At 49.9% G+C, this 15,038-nt stretch overlaps 1 protein-coding gene across 1 annotated transcript; it reads right to left on the reverse strand.

The window, feature by feature from the left end:
* Positions 1-673: 673 nt before the first annotated feature.
* LOC142900585 (fibroblast growth factor 10-like) lies at positions 674-12,802 on the reverse strand. Its single transcript, XM_076044963.1, has 3 exons — positions 12,173-12,802; positions 2,979-3,082; positions 674-1,494 (listed from the first exon to the last, which is right to left on the reverse strand). Exons 1-3 carry the CDS (start codon positions 12,672-12,674, stop codon positions 1,294-1,296), a joined length of 807 nt encoding a protein of 268 aa, XP_075901078.1. The 5' UTR covers positions 12,675-12,802; the 3' UTR covers positions 674-1,293.
* Positions 12,803-15,038: the final 2,236 nt, after the last annotated feature.

The raw sequence follows: 15,038 nt of genomic DNA on the forward strand, positions 1-15,038 counted from the left end.
GTTGTTGTCACTTAAAGCGACAGTGTTTACGCCCCGGCGGCAGCGGCGGCCCGTGTTTGGCCATGTAAGGTTTATTCAGGAGCTCGTCGCGGCGGACGCTTCGCCTGGGATTCTCTCTCTTTGCTCGTCCAACCCCCAACTCCCGTCGCAGACCCCCAGGTCGGGGGTCCCGAGAGGGGCGGTGCCCTTGACTGAACCGCCCCTTACTGTTGTCACACGCTTCAGTGCCCACGCCGATGAAGAAAGTGTTTTTTTTTTTTTCGTCCGCAGCGTCCACATGTGACGGCGTTCTTTTCCGAGGAAGAAAATCCAACTCGCTGTTTGCGTGTTAGCTTTTTCTAAAAAAAAATTTTTCCAGTATCCAGAGACGCAAAGAGGATTTGTTTGTTTTAAAGATTAAAGCACGGCCGTTCCAAGTCCAAAAATCTTACTCCTCCGGCATGCTGAGCTCCGGTAGACGGCTTTTTATCAGCTTGTCCTAATATTTCAGTCTCAACAGCCTCCCTGGTGGATTAACGGGCTGGGACGCTACTCTCATTGAAAACAAATGAATAAATCCCTGTCCTACAACTGACTGAAGCTACTTTACTGATGTTCCTCAGAGAAAACTCTTTCAAATCGTCTAAGAAACTTTCGAAGAATATTGGAAAAGATTCAAGTGCAGTCAAACGGCTTAAACAACTTAATATTTATTCAGGTTTAAATGATTAGTATTCAAAAAGAGAAGCATAAATGGTAAAAAAAAAAAAAAAAAAAAAAAAAAGGCAAAAGCTTTGCCTTTTTTTTGCTTTTTGTTGGTTTTGTTAAATATTACACAATAAATAATTTTAAAGGGACAGTCTTGACAGAACAGGTTGGTGTTTGACTCGCTGTTGTGTTGCTCTGTTGTGACGTTGATTATTTTTCTCTTCTCGCTTCTTCTTCTTGTTTTGTCTCGTCGTCTCCCGTCTGGCGCTTCACATATACAAACTAGACGTGCGTGTTTGCTGATCACCTTTTCTCTTTTTTCCTTTTTTTTGGCACAGAGGTTCTTTTCATATTTTCAACCGTGCCCGTGTACTCGATAACTTAAGACTGAAAATAATATATACATTGTATAGCAATATATCTTATTTCTTTCTTTTTAAAAATAGAAATTTTGTCCAGCGCGACTCCGTAGAACGTCCGCAGCTCATCCCTCGTGTTTTCTTTTTTTTTCTTGTCCCCGCCCCTCCGTCAGTGCATTGTCCCGGTCGGACCCTGAAAAAAAATCCTGCCGCCGCCCCCTCAGTCATCATCACCGCCGTCGTCCAATCACCGCGGCTGCACCATCAGCGGCAGGAAGTGGCAGTTGATGTTCCTCCGCCGGCCCTTCTTGGCGTTGATGATCTTGCCGTTGGCCGTCATCCCGATGAACATGTGTTTGTTCTTGTGGCGCCACACGGCCGACGCATAGGTGTTGTACTTGTTCTCCTCGATGCGCTCGATCAGCCGGCAGTCCGGACCGTAGTCCCGCTGCGGGGGAGATAGAAGGGGGGGGGGGGGGATGAAGATTAACCCAAGTGGCCTGTGGGCGGAGCTTCACTTCTGATTGGTTGGTCCTCCTCTCCGGCCTCGACCTCGTCCCCAGTCAAAACCATTTCTCTTCTTTCCATAATGTCCCATAAATTCCATCATTTATTTCTTTTCCTAAACATAGAAAACTACCAGACTGACAAAAACAACTTTTCTCTTCTGCTTCTTTTACCGTTAAATATTTCTTTCTTCAAACTGAAAGTATACGTTTGCTCATATCAGCATGTTTTACGATGTTTGACCCGACGTTGTGATGCAGCCCTGTTTGTAAGCGCCGTTCAGCTGCCGGATCACTGGGAGGAATTGGGAGGAACGTGTGTCAGTTTACTGGAAGAGGCCTAGCGCTTAAGGCGAACACGAACTGAACTGAACTGAACAGCCAGTTAACTGGATGCCAACACACACACACTCGCAAACACACACTACAGCTGCTAAAATTGGTTCCAGAAGATAAACTGAATGTTCCTGAAGCAAAATGAGAATATTTTACAGACACAATGAAACTTTCTAGCATACCACCAAAGTGTGTGTGTGTGTGTGTGTGTGTGTGTGTGTGTGTGTGTGTGTTTGTGTGTGTGTGTGTGTGTGGGGGGGGGGGGGGGTTTAAAAGTGAGTGGAAAGACAAACTTTTTGAAGAAGCTGTCTCAATAGATTATAATTCCAAAAAACTTTCTGTCGATTCCATTTCACTATGGAAGTCAATCCCTCTCTTTCCCTTTTGATCCCTTTTTTTTTTTTTTTTTTTTTTTTTTTAATTGTTAAATACATATTTTTCTTTCTGGAGCCAACTGATGACTGAACCCTGCGCTCTTTGCTGGCCCTCTTTGAGAATTCCAAACAGTTTAGTTGGTACAAAAAGCCCGAGGCTACTGCTAAGTTTTGTTTTGATGTCTTAATCCGGCAGCACAATGAAACAACCTCTCATTCGATCGCCTCCGGATAAAGACGCCACTGTGAAGGTTGCACAGAACGTAACCTGATGCTCTGGCCCCCCCTCATCGTCGCCGTCACCACCGTGCTGCCGCGTCTTGTGTTGCGCCGGGCCAAAGACGTCATGGGAATTTGGTTTCGGGCCGCAGAGGCGGCGGCAGAATGAGCCTCTGTCTTGGTTACCGGGTGTCATTTCATCTGAAAGTCGGGTCTTTCAAGGTAAGAAGAAAAAGTGAGGGGAACAAGGGCCGCTGCCCCCTAAGGGAGCGGAGCAGAATGACGGATTGTGTTTCCTGGTTGTGAATGGGGCCGAAGAGACAGGGGAGCTCTCACACCAACTCGCACTGCTGATTCTGCAGCGACGACCCCCATGACGTCTGCCAGCAGCCGCAATAGATTCAACCACCACCAGTTCCTCTTGGTTGGTTGGATTCTTTTCAAGTGTGTGTGTGTGTGTGTGTGCGTGTGTGTGCGCGCGGTTGGTGGACACTCACCGATCCGTACACCTCCCCCTTCCAGCTGATGGCCAGGTAGAAGTTGCTGCTGAGGCTCCTGATGGCCACCACCCCCACGTCCACCGACTTGATCTCCAAAATACCTGCGGAGGCAGAGACAACATGGTCAAACCACTCAGCTCTTCAAATAGCAACGACCACAAAAAGCACAAAAGCAAAAGAACCGTCTGAAGAAATATCCGTCCTGCCACCGCGTGTCTCCCAACACCAGTACGAGCAGAACCAGTGTTGAAAAGTGACAAATCAGGAGAAATTGAATCGACGGTTTGAACCGTGACGTTACGAAACCAGGAAGTGACAACGGAAAACAGTATCAACTATTGAAACTGTAATAACTGTAGTAACTGTTGGCACCCTCATCCCTCGTCCTGAAAGGGTCATTGCGCGAAACACCCACGTACAGGGAAATAAATCAAGAAAGCATCTATAAAAGCATCATCAAAAGAAATAAGCAATTAAATAAATAAATAAAACTGTAGATGATCATCAGCAATAAGTCGTAGTTGCAGATTGAGATATTAGCAGGAGATGCTGTCAACGATCTGACGGGATGAAAAGGCCTCGAGATCGTTCGCTAAGCCGAGACAGACGGCCATGAAGAAGGAATAATCCCCCTCTGTAAAGCCAAGGCAGATTTTTTTATTTCAATTTCCCCCCTCGTCCTCCTCCAGCGGACATCAAGATATATCACCGCAAGTTGTCGCTTCAAAGGCGGCGTCTCCGATCTGCCAGCAGACTATTTGCCGTCTCCACTAAACAAGCCAGCAGCGCCACGGGCTTGTCAGCGTTGGTCGGGAAGTAGTAGTAGTAGTAGTAGAAGAAGGAGAAGAAGGAAGAAAATCTTTCCAGCCCCAGCTGCCAGTTCTCGATATTTTTCAAAGCGCTCGACTATCCAAAGCATCAGCGGAGCGTCTGCACAGTGCCGCTCTTTCTCAGCTGCCCCGACCGGTCGCAGCTCGCCGTCCCAATTTGCTTCGGTAAATACGCCGTTGGATTCCCAACGGCTGCCGGCTCCCTGGGTCAACTCAGCGTTGCTTTAAATGGTCGGAAAAAAGTGCATTTTGAAGTAGGAGGTTTACCACTTCTAATTGGTTCCCCTTTCATTTCGGCAAATGACGGCGGCAGCCGCGGGGCGGCTCGTCCCTTGCTTCCCTCGGAACAACGGAACCCCAGTCTGGCCTCCGTCTCCGTTTTTTGGGTTTTTTTTCTTTCCGGACTGTGTGACAGGCAGAGCAGCCTCTGGCCCCGCTTGGCTCGCGGCCTGATGCTCTGGGACCGAGGTGCAAAGCCAGGAAAAAACATTTCTCCGACCTCCTGTTTGTTTTTCTGACCAGGGGAGCTGCAGCAGCAGCTTCAGCAGGCGGCAGCAGCAGCAGCAGCTTCAGCAGGCACTCTGGTTCTGCGGCTGCCAGGCTGGCGAGGGGTCAAGACGTCCGTATCGGTTTTCAAGCCTGAACCAATTAGCGGTTTAAGATGTGGTCGTCGGGCCCTTTCTTCCCCGTCCCACCGCCAGTTACACTCAGCCATAAAACTACCAGCGGCTTGAGAGGATTAGCCACAGGGGCCGCCAGGAAGTGGGGGCCTGGTCGGCAGGAAGTGTCAGTGACACATCCAGAGTCATTTTGAAAAATCTGAGCGGTATTTTTAACCGCCAACCGTTCGGCCATTGGAGAATTTGCTCTTCCTCCGGACGTGTGTGTGTGTGTGATTTTCGAGATTTTGGGCAGTATTGCGTCAAATTATGAGTTTGCAAGCTGCTACTTAGTCACATGCACGTTTGGCCACTTGTGTCTTTGGGTTTAAATTGGGGCAGACGCGAATTAAAATTCCCTCCAGTGTTCATCCAGACATTAAACAGAACATAGCGTGAAGGCCACATCCCCCTGATCTGCTCCGAGATCTGTTTGTGTCCCTGTCCGCAAGTAGCTTGGCGATGGTTGCAATTGGTGGTCCTGTCCCACTTCTCCCCGAGGTTCCTCCTGCACGCCACTTCCAGAGTGGAGATCAGGTAAGAAGGAAAAAAAAAAATGTGATTCAGTTTAAAAATTCACTTGTTTGCACAGATGGGACGGTTTTACCCGTGCAGGTGAAACCAAATTTGGAAGAATTTTTTCGATTCTGTATTTGGAATGGATTGCAAAGTGTCACTCAAGATATTCATCTGCTGATGAACGCTGTTGGACGCTTCTCTGATTGCTTATTTTGTCAACGCCTTGAGACCCCCCACCCCCGACTTACACACAACACACACACACACACACACTCACACACACACAGCTGACATTTCAAGGCCGTGATCTGTCAAAATAAAATCTCTATCGCTGTGGCGCTAAAGTCCCGTCCACCTGTTCAAACCCCACCTCCACCTCCTCACCCTCCCCTCACCACCGACTGTTTGATGTGGTTTGTCGAGAAAAGGAAAAAAAAAAAGCCTCCAAAGCGAGCGCAGGCCTCTTTTATGGCCCCAGTTACCAGAAGCCGCCCGTCTGCTCGCGACTTGAAAGGCCGAGTCTGCAACAAAAGGCTTTCGATTGCAACAGCGCAGTTTTTTTTTTTTTTATGGAGGGAAACAGGACCTGAGCCTGTAAAACACGCACACACAACACACAACACACACACCCTCCTCCTCCCTCCACCGGACTTCATCCCAGCTTTGGAATCAGGGAATTCTGTTCTCAACCGCTGGAGGAAAACAGAACAAAACATAACAACACAGAACTTTCATGACGCAACACAACAAAAGCGTAAATAGAAAGCGGGCGGGTGGGCGGCGAGGTGAGGTGAGCCGCGATCAGGGTCCGTCAAGCTGCGTTAACAGCCGACACCTGTTTGCAATGAAGCAACGCCACACCTTCATTTGGAGGGAGCGGAGAAAAAAATCCAACAAAGTGGGTCTCTGCCAGTTAAAACCAAATCTCGAAAAAAACGCTCTGAGTGCAAATAAACGGCTGACTGAAAGTAAAAAAAGAAAAAGAAAAAAGTGCTGATTGGTTTCACTCTTGAGGCTGCTTAGTGCGACTTTCTCAGGCTTAGCAGCAAATCCGCTGCATAGAAACTAGTTCGGGCGAAAAACGACAAAAATACCAGCAGTACCAGCAATAAATTCTTCGAATGTTTGGAGGTTTTTTTCCTCTCCAGATTCTCTCACTGCCTCTCTTCTTCTCTCAGTTTACGGTCGAGGTTTTGGTGTTTTGTTTCCTTTTTCTAAACGCACGCGTACGCACTGACACGCTAGCAGACATCCCGTTGACCTCTGACCCCTCCGGGGTCTCCAGCTGATCCCGGAGATCGAGAGCGTTTCCACTCCTCATCCCAGAGATTTCTGGGAAATTATCGAGCTGCCGCTGCTGCTTCTTTTTTTTTCTTCCGATAAGTATATTTTGGAGGGCGGAGCTAATAGAGGCATCTTCAATCAATTTATTGAATGAATATGTCAGGTGTGGAACTTCCATTCAATATGCTTTTTCTTTTGTTTTGAGGCCCTAAAAGCGAAATATGGTGTCATTTGTTTATTATTTTTGTGTTGTTGATGTTTTTTTCTTTTTAAAATTTTCGAGTTTCCAACAACTCCAGCCTTCCTGCAGAAAACTAGTTTGTCTGTAGCCTGAAATTACGACAGCAAAAAGTCATAGACGCAGAAGAAATTTAGAGGGGGAAAAAAGATAAATAATAATTGATAAAAAAAATAATAAAATCAAAATAGTGAATCTGACATAAAACCACTTCCTTCCCACAGTAGACTGCCGTGAGTCGTCGTGAAAGGCGGCGGCTGCGGCAGCGGTTAGCGCTGATGTGGTCGACGAGTGCGTCAGCCCTGTCTCCCAGCGGCCACATCAAGGTGACGTTTGGGAGATAAAGAACAAGAGTTCAGCCTGTGTGTGTTTGAATCAGTCGGGACGCGTTTGAACCTGTTTGACACAAATTATTTTACATTTGAAAGCTGTTCTTCTTCTTCTGTTTGACCTCTTCAATTTCCCATCGCCGTTGCCGGGTGGAAGAATACCAAACCTGCATCCAGATTGCGCTGCATATATATATGTGTATATATGTGTGTGTATATATATATATATACATATATATATATATATATACATATACACACATGAAAAAATTGCGTCACAATTTGATCACATCTCGTCTTTCACACATTTTTCATTCGCGGTTGAGCTCGCCGGCACCACCAGCGCCTCCACCAAAGCTGGAACCGTCAGGAAACATCACAGCTGGCGGTACATAAATTCTAGCGAGTATGTATTGATTCATCTGTCGCATGCGTCCCACCAAAAAAATCTCTGTCTTCTCTACTTTCTTTTTGTCTGTACTCAACAACAACAACTCCACAACACACACACACACACACACGCACACACACACACACACACACACACACACACACACACACACACACACACACACACACACACAAACACATTTGGTAATTAACCAGCATTCCTGGCAGCTCTGTTCAAACGACCAGGTTGTCCAGATGCTTCTCTGGACTCGACTCCCAGCTTTACCTTTGATGACTCCATTAAGAGCTGTGTGTGTGTGTGTGTGTGTGTGTGTGTGTGTGTGTGTGTGTGTGTGTGTGTGTGTGTGTGTGTGTGTGTGTGTGCATTAGCCCGCTGGAGGTGCTGAGTATCTGACCATGTGGTGTCTACTCTTCATGGCTGCTGCTGCTGCTGCTGCCCCCTGTTGTTCCGTCACAGATGCTACTGAAGCTCCGCCCACTGCATCATCACCTAACCTGCCCACCAGTCCTCCCAGCTCACCTGCACTCAGACCAACAGAGACATTGCCGTCCCAGTATGGAGCAGCTGTCGTGTCATTGGTGTAAAATTAGATGGTGAATGCATGAATGTGCTATGAAAAGATTTGGGCCAAACCACCTTTGCCGTCACGCCACTAGGTGCTGCTGAATCGTCTCACAGGTCCTTTAAAGCGCTGGATGGCAGCGAGCGAAAGAGCTTCAATGGAGCATTTAACTGTAAACCATGCTGGTAGCCCCCTTCCTCCGCCCCCTGCCGCCCACCGCTCCATCCACCGCCGGCTGCACCGATTGGCTGCCTTAGCGGCTCGAGCCCGAGCCGAGCGAGCCGCATGTTTCGCCTTTATTCCGCGCTGAAAGCCGCCGCTACATATTTATAGCATGAACTCTGCGGTCTTGTTAAAAAGTCTGCGCGCTTGCCGAGGGCCGCCAGATGTGCGTGCACGTGTGTGGCGTGCACGCTCCCCCCTTCCTCCCCGATCCCGACACCAGTAAACTGTACGGCTGTGACGGCGATGAAGTCATGTTGCTGAGAGTCTGGTTAATTGTTGTGGACCAGCGCCCCCCCCCCCCCAACCAGAGCTTCTCAGAACTGTCCCCAACGACTGCTAAGAAAAGTGACAAAAAAAAAAACGAGGTCAAAAACGCTTCAACCCCTGCTCCACTGGTAACCCCGGGGGGTCAAAGGTCACTTCGATATGGCTCCTCACGCTCCCCCCACCTCTCAGCCTGGCTGACTGAACAACTGAGGCCTGAGAACCTGGTCAAAGTGTTGGAAGTTTTAGCAGCTTCTTCCACCTTTCGCAGCCTCGTACCCGGGAGTGTTTTCTTCCGACTCCTCGCAAATCGATGAGTCGTCAGTTAGCCCGCTGTTTTCAGAAGTTGTTGTAAAAAAACAAAAAAACAACTCAAAACAAACATTAAGTCTGCAGCTCTTCCTGTTTGTTTCCTGTTTGACAGGTGGAGGCTTGCAGGTTGTGTACATTTTACTGTTGCCGCACCGTAGACGTCGGTCCTGGCAGCTCCAGTAGTTTCCCTTCCGGAGTTTCCAGCCGCCGCCGTGATGTTATTTACGGGGGAGCGAGAGAGTCCATGAAGTTGTCAGAGTGGATTCTACCGCCGCGTCCAGCAACTCCTCATAACTCTTTGTTATGGGCCACACTGTTACCTTTTCCCATGAGAATCCCCGCAAACCGCGCGTGAGGGCCCAGAGGGAGGCGGAGCCTAGTGAGGAGGCTCCGGGACAGAATGGCAGGCGGGGGGGGGGGGGCAGAGCTGGGGCTGATGCTCAACTGATTCCTGGAGTTGCCGAGGTTTGTTTCGAGCGTGCGCTCGGATGGGTTGGGCCTTTGTGATGTCACAAAGGGGCACAGACACCCTGCCTGTGTGCTTGGGTGGAACGTGCGGAACGTTGCGCTAGTTTTAGCCGAAAGCTGAGAGCGCTGTCGTGAATATTCTTTTTCTTTTTTTTTTTGGGTGTAAAAACTTTACTAAGCTTTTTTTTCCCCCTGCCGAACCACCGGGTGTTCACCAAACGCCGTGAGCAGTGCTGACCCCTGGCTTCCTGACTGGGGGGGGGTCAGAGGTTGAAGCAGGCGAGCCGGGCGGCGCTGTGTAATTACCTCGGACCAGGAGAACGTCGGTGGTTATCAATTCACGTGGTGCCTTTGCTGATTTAGCGCTGGCGATTAAGTGAATGTGGCGGCTTTTTTTTTTTCCAACCGGGTAGGAAGCTCCGCCCACCTTGTGGCCAAGAAGCCTGAGAGCGCCACCTGCCGGCTGCAACCAGATTATTGGACAGGCGTGGGCAAACTACGGCGCGGGGGCCACATGTGGCCTGTTAGGCTTTTTAATCTGGCCCGTCGAACTTGAAGAAATTATTGTAATAGCAAGTAAGTCATAAAATAGCTGAATTTCATCCATTTTTTCAGCATTTAAAGAGTCGTTTGTTCATTTTAAATTGACATTCAAGCACAGGTTTTCTACACATCCCATGATATATTTTTCTCTCCTGTGAGGTGGGTCACCAAAACACTCCGTCCATCTGCTGCTGCTCCGGCCCCCTCTTTAGCATTTCAGAACCCACTGTGGCTCAACCAGTCAGAAAGTTTGCCCACCTCTGAGCTCGAACCTCTTCCTCACCTTTGACATCCATCCAATCATCTCGTCTAATGAGGCTCATTTGCAAGCCGACCTCTGGAACACTGGCAGCAACACACACACAAATTCACACACACACACACACACACACACACACACACACACACACACACACAGACTTTCCCCCCCTAATGTCGGCTCTACGAATGTAGAGAATTATGATCAGTTTTGACGTGAACTAGACAAGATGTTTTTTTTTCTTTTCTTTTCTTTTTTTTTTAAAGTTTGGCCTGGAATTCAAACAACGAGTCGGTCAAATAAATCACGCTTGTGTTTCTGCGGCACGGACAACTTTTTTTTATTTTTTTTTATGTCAGCGTTGGAGACGAGCTTCGCCCTGCTGCTTCATGTTAGTGATGCTTTTCAGCCGGGATTGTTGTTTTTTATTTTTTTATTTTTTTATTAAGAAAAGAAACGGCAGAAGAAAGTCAGATCTGTTGCTGGAGAGGCACCAGAGCTGACGCTGCCGGCGGAGGTGGAGTCTATCTACTGGGACTGGACTGGTGACGGACAGTTTAGCTGCATCGTATGTGAATCTAAAATATGCCCCCCCCCAAAAAAGAAAAACAAAACTGTACTTGCTTTGATGAAGGAGGCGAAAAAAGTGAAAGAAACGAAGAGATTGATGAGATTCTTTGTTCCAAAAGGTGTTTCTGTTTCTCAGCCTGGACGTTTTTTCAGAGTGATGGACGGTGGCGCGCAACCTGTTACAGTGGGTGACGCCTCGGAGTGTATGTGTGTGCACATGAAAGTGTGTGTGTGTGTGTGTGTGTGTGTGTGAGAAAGAGAGAGAAAGCTGCCGGCGAGGGGAGGGAGGAAGAGCCGCTAATTGAAATTCCTTCAGCCATGTCTGGTAGAGGCCTGGTGTGGTACACACACACACATTCACACTGGCCCTGGCCCTAATAAAAGTGGGCTTTGCCATATGGAGGCCATGTGCAGGACTGGCCTCTCTGGGCTCCCTGCGTGTGTTTGTGTGTGTGTGTTTGTGCGTGTGTGTGTGTGTGTGTGTGGTAGGGGCTCGGACCAGCCGGCTGCCGACAACACTGCGGCGTGTGCTGCTTGATACTGCGCGAGTGATAAAAATCAGGTTCGTAAAAAAAAACCGCTGCTGCGACAGATATTGCAGCCGAGGTCACTCGGCTCCTCCTCGGAGGTCAGAGGTCGCTCCGGTTTCTCTTTCCCTTTTCTTTTTTTCTTTTTGGGAGGCCAAGCGCCTCATTCCCGGAGCCGCCGGTGGGGACCAGACCCCCCCCCAACCCTCCGCCCCCCGGCCAGGTAGAAGGTGGAGCTGTGTGGCCGCGAGGTGTCCGCAGGGAGCCGAGCACTCGGACGGCTTCCAGATGTCTTTAACTGGGAGATAAAGACGAGGCCTCCGCGGCGATAACAGCTGATTTCTCTGCTGCGGATCAGCCGTAAATGAATATGACAGCGGTTACAAGTCTTTTAAAGGTATTTACGGCACCGCTGATTGGAAGCCTTGAGGCCCCTCGGCGCGCCGTCGGAGGGGCTCGGCGACGGCGGCGGTGGCATCTCAACTTCTCAACTTTTGTGCAAGACGTTGAAAGATAAAGCGGTGAAAAAAAACTGGCCAAAAATTCTGCCGTGCTGCACCTGAGGTGCGACGTGTGTCGGCGTCTCCCGCGGCGACGCAAGAGAAAGGAAGCTGTCGGGTCTGAACCTCGCTGCCGACACGTGACCACCGACCAGCTCGCACCCGCCTCGCACCCTCCCACCCCGGCCTGCTGGAGCTGCTGGACTTGTCATCCTCCTGCAGGCTGTGTGTGTGTGTGCGTGTGTGTGTGCATGTGTGTGTGTCAGATCCTCCTCAAGAGAGGAACCTGCTGTGGGCAGTTCCTAATCGCTTCCAGTGGATCGTCTCGCTTTTTTTTATTTTATTTTTTTATCTGTGTGCGGGCTCGCATGCGTGTGTGTGTGTGTGTGTGTGTGTGTGTGTGTGTGTGTGCAATTTGCTCTGGCAGATCTTCCTCTTTGCACACATGGTGAAAGACGCTGATTTTTCCTCTGCTCTCCAACAAGTCTGCGTCTCGCTCAACTCATTTTTTTTCCTTGTCTTCCTCACTCGCTCCTTTAATTTAAAGCGCAAAAAAGAAGGAAAAAATTCCGCTAAAGACGACACAATCGGTCGCTATCGAAACGAGACAAAACAAAATATAAAACTAAACCAGGTTAAGAAGCCAAGACTTACAGACAGACAGACAGACAGACGGACAGACAGACTTACTGTACGGGTCGTCCTCGCTCTGGGTGCCGTTAACTTTCCCCTTCTTGTCGATGCGCAGGAAGAAGTTCCTGAAGGAGTGCAGCTTCCTCTTGCGCACGTCTCCCTGCAGATGGTTGTAGCTGCTGCGCACGTGGCGGCCCACCACCGTGGCCGAGGACGCGTTGGCCGCCCGCGGCCACCTGGCCGAGGCAGAAGAGGAGGAGGAGGAGGAGGAAGAGGAGGTGGCCGGTGGGGCAGGTGGCGGCGGCGAGGGCAGCGAGGCCGGGCTCCCCGGCGGTGGCGGCGCATCGCAGTCCTTCCTGCAGCCGGCGCCGGCCGAGAGCGGCGAGGAGGAGGAGGTGGAGGAGGGTCCCAGCAGGACCAGCAGCAGGACCAGGGCCAGGGGGGTCGGCAGGGGGGGCAGCAGGGGGGAGGAGGAGGAGCGGCGCTGGTGGCAGCGACGCTGGCGGCGGCGGTGGCGGCGGGCGAGCGGTGCAGCTTGTGTCACTGTCCATCTACACATGGTAGTGGAGCGCAGGGAGCCGTGGAGGAGCTCAGCGCCTGGGGCATGCTGAGCCTGGGACCCCCCGCTGACCTCCCCCACACCCCCGGCCGGCCCGCTGCCTCCTGCTCTGCTCACCCTCAGCAGCAGGAATGCATCCACGGCCGGCAGCAGCAGCAGCAGCAGCAGCAGCAGCAGCAGCAGCAGCTGGGGAGGGAAACCTCTCAGCACCTCCTGCCAGACACACAGACGGCCGCCGCCGCCGCCTCTGCAGCCGCTGCTGCCCGCTTCTCTCTCAGCCCCTCCAACACCTCCAAAACCTTCACGATCTCCAAGACCTCCCACAAAAATTATGATTATCCAGAAAAACAAAAAGAAGAAAAACCAGCGGATCTCCTCCAAGAAATTGTTTATTGCTACAGTTTATTTGAGCGCTGAGCTCAACATCAGGAAGTCCGGGCACACAAAACTGCTAAAAAAAAAAAAAGCTAAAAAGGAAATTTAAGTGGCAAAAGTGGAGAAAATATCCAGGAAGAAGAAGAAACTGCTTCTGCTGCTGCTGCTCTGGTGTGTAAAGGGGAAAAAAAAAGTGCAGAGTCCCTGGATCCTGTTTCCTCTGCCGTCGGAGCGACTCTGTGGTGGGCGAGCGACAGCAGCGGTGCTCTGCTCTCTCTCTCTCTCACTCTCTCACTCTCTCTCTCTCTCTCTCGCTCGCTCCGCTGTCCTCGGACGTCTGAGCGCTGCGGCGCTGCGTTGCCTCTCTTCTAGCCCTCCTCGCTCTCCTCCCTCCCTCCTTCCCTCCTCCCCTCCCTCCTCTCTCTCTCTCCCTCCCTCTCTCTCTCCCTCTCTCCATCTCTGGTTATCTTGAGGGTGTTTTTTTTTTGCCATCTCATCTTTTGCGTCGCTCACCTGATTTATCTGCCGTGTGATCAGAAAGAAAGGAGGGGAAAAAAAGAAGAACAAGACTTTTGGATATGTTGCGTGTGTGTGTGTGTGTGTGGGGTGGGGTCGGGGGGGGGGTCTGTCCTACCCCATTTTTCCCTCCCTCTTTCTCTCTCTCTCTCTCTCTCTCTCTCGCCCCTGGTTGGGAGGCTCCGCCCCCTCCCAGACAAAACTCCTCCACTGGGGCCGCGCAGGTCCAGAAGGAGAGGAATCTGTCTGCTCCTTCTCTCTTCCTCCCTCCTCCTGTCGCCCGATCCCTCCGTCCTTCACACCTCCGTCTCCTCGCTGGATATTCTTCCTTCATTTTTTTAATGTTATTAAACATGTCAGGCCAAACATGTCAATGTAATTAAACACAAATTATTATTTTGTTTTGCAACACACCAACATCACCATCATCACCATCATCATCATCGTCATCATCACCACCATCATCATCATCATCATCATCATCATCACCATCATCACCACCACCATCTTCATCATCATCGTCATCATCACCACCACCACCACCATCATCATCATCATCATCACCATCATCATCACCACCATCATCATCATCATCACTATCATCACCACCACCATCTTCATCATCGTCATCTTCATCTTCTGGAGAGGAATCAGTCAAAACTCTCGAGTTATTCATTGTTTCATGTTGATTCTCTCTTTTGCTGTTTGAGATCCAAACAGGTTTCTGATCCAGATCAGATCAGATCAGAGCAGCTTCACTCGTCGCCCCTCCCTCCCTCCCTCCCCTCCTCTTCCTGCAGGTGCACTCTCTCCGTCCCCACAAGACTTTTTATGCTTTTGTCACTTTGTTTGCACGAGCCCGTCTGCCGTGGCCTAAATTTTGTCTTTCTCCTCTTTTTTCCATTTTCTCTTTTCCTCCCTCAACGTTCTGTTACCTCATCACAAAGATGTTGATGTTTGGAGTTGAAAATGATTCTCCCTCGAGACTTTAAAAAAAAAAAAAAAAAAAAATGTCCTGCTCTTTATCTATTTCAGAGCCAGGGACTCTGGCAGAGTGGCCACGTTCCATTAATCCATTAGTTATATAAGAACAACAAACCAACAAAAAAAAGGTTCTTATTTAGCCCTCTGTTTACAGCCTCCTGCTAAAACCAAATGCTTTGCTGGATCTTCCACCTGCTTGGAACGGGGGGGTCTAAGAGGGCGGAGCCAGTCGCCGGCTGGAGGCGTGGTCACTCGTCTGCGAGAGGCTGCAGGTTTTGTTCAATAGATGGACCCGGCAGATGGAGTCAAAGGTTGAGTTCAACTTTATTTTTTTTGTCATGCGTTCGTGACGTTCAACGCTCGGTGTGGAACCTCCAGACTGTGACCGCTGTGGAAAAACACCGCAACCACTTTCCTTTTTTCCTTCTTCTTGTCGAAAGAATCTCAGCCGGCCGTCTGCTCACGGCGCTGTTTAATTTCCTCTTCACA

Source organism: Nelusetta ayraudi, unplaced genomic scaffold (genome assembly GCF_046127955.1).
Source record: "Nelusetta ayraudi isolate G7.1 ecotype Tasmania unplaced genomic scaffold, CSIRO-AGI_Nayr_v1 ptg000083l, whole genome shotgun sequence".
In the NCBI taxonomy this organism is placed as follows: Eukaryota; Metazoa; Chordata; class Actinopteri; order Tetraodontiformes; family Monacanthidae; genus Nelusetta; species Nelusetta ayraudi.

Excerpts from the sequence above, each read along its gene's own strand:
- LOC142900585 (XM_076044963.1), bottom strand. The coding sequence starts at position 12,674 with ATGTGTAGATGGACAGTGACACAAGCTGCACCGCTCGCCCGCCGCCAC. Across the intron at positions 3,083-12,172 it reads GAGCGAGGACGACCCGTACA|GTATTTTGGAGATCAAGTCG; the intron begins GTAAGTCTGTCT and ends CTGCCTCCGCAG. Across the intron at positions 1,495-2,978 it reads AGGGGGAGGTGTACGGATCG|CGGGACTACGGTCCGGACTG; the intron begins GTGAGTGTCCAC and ends TCTCCCCCGCAG.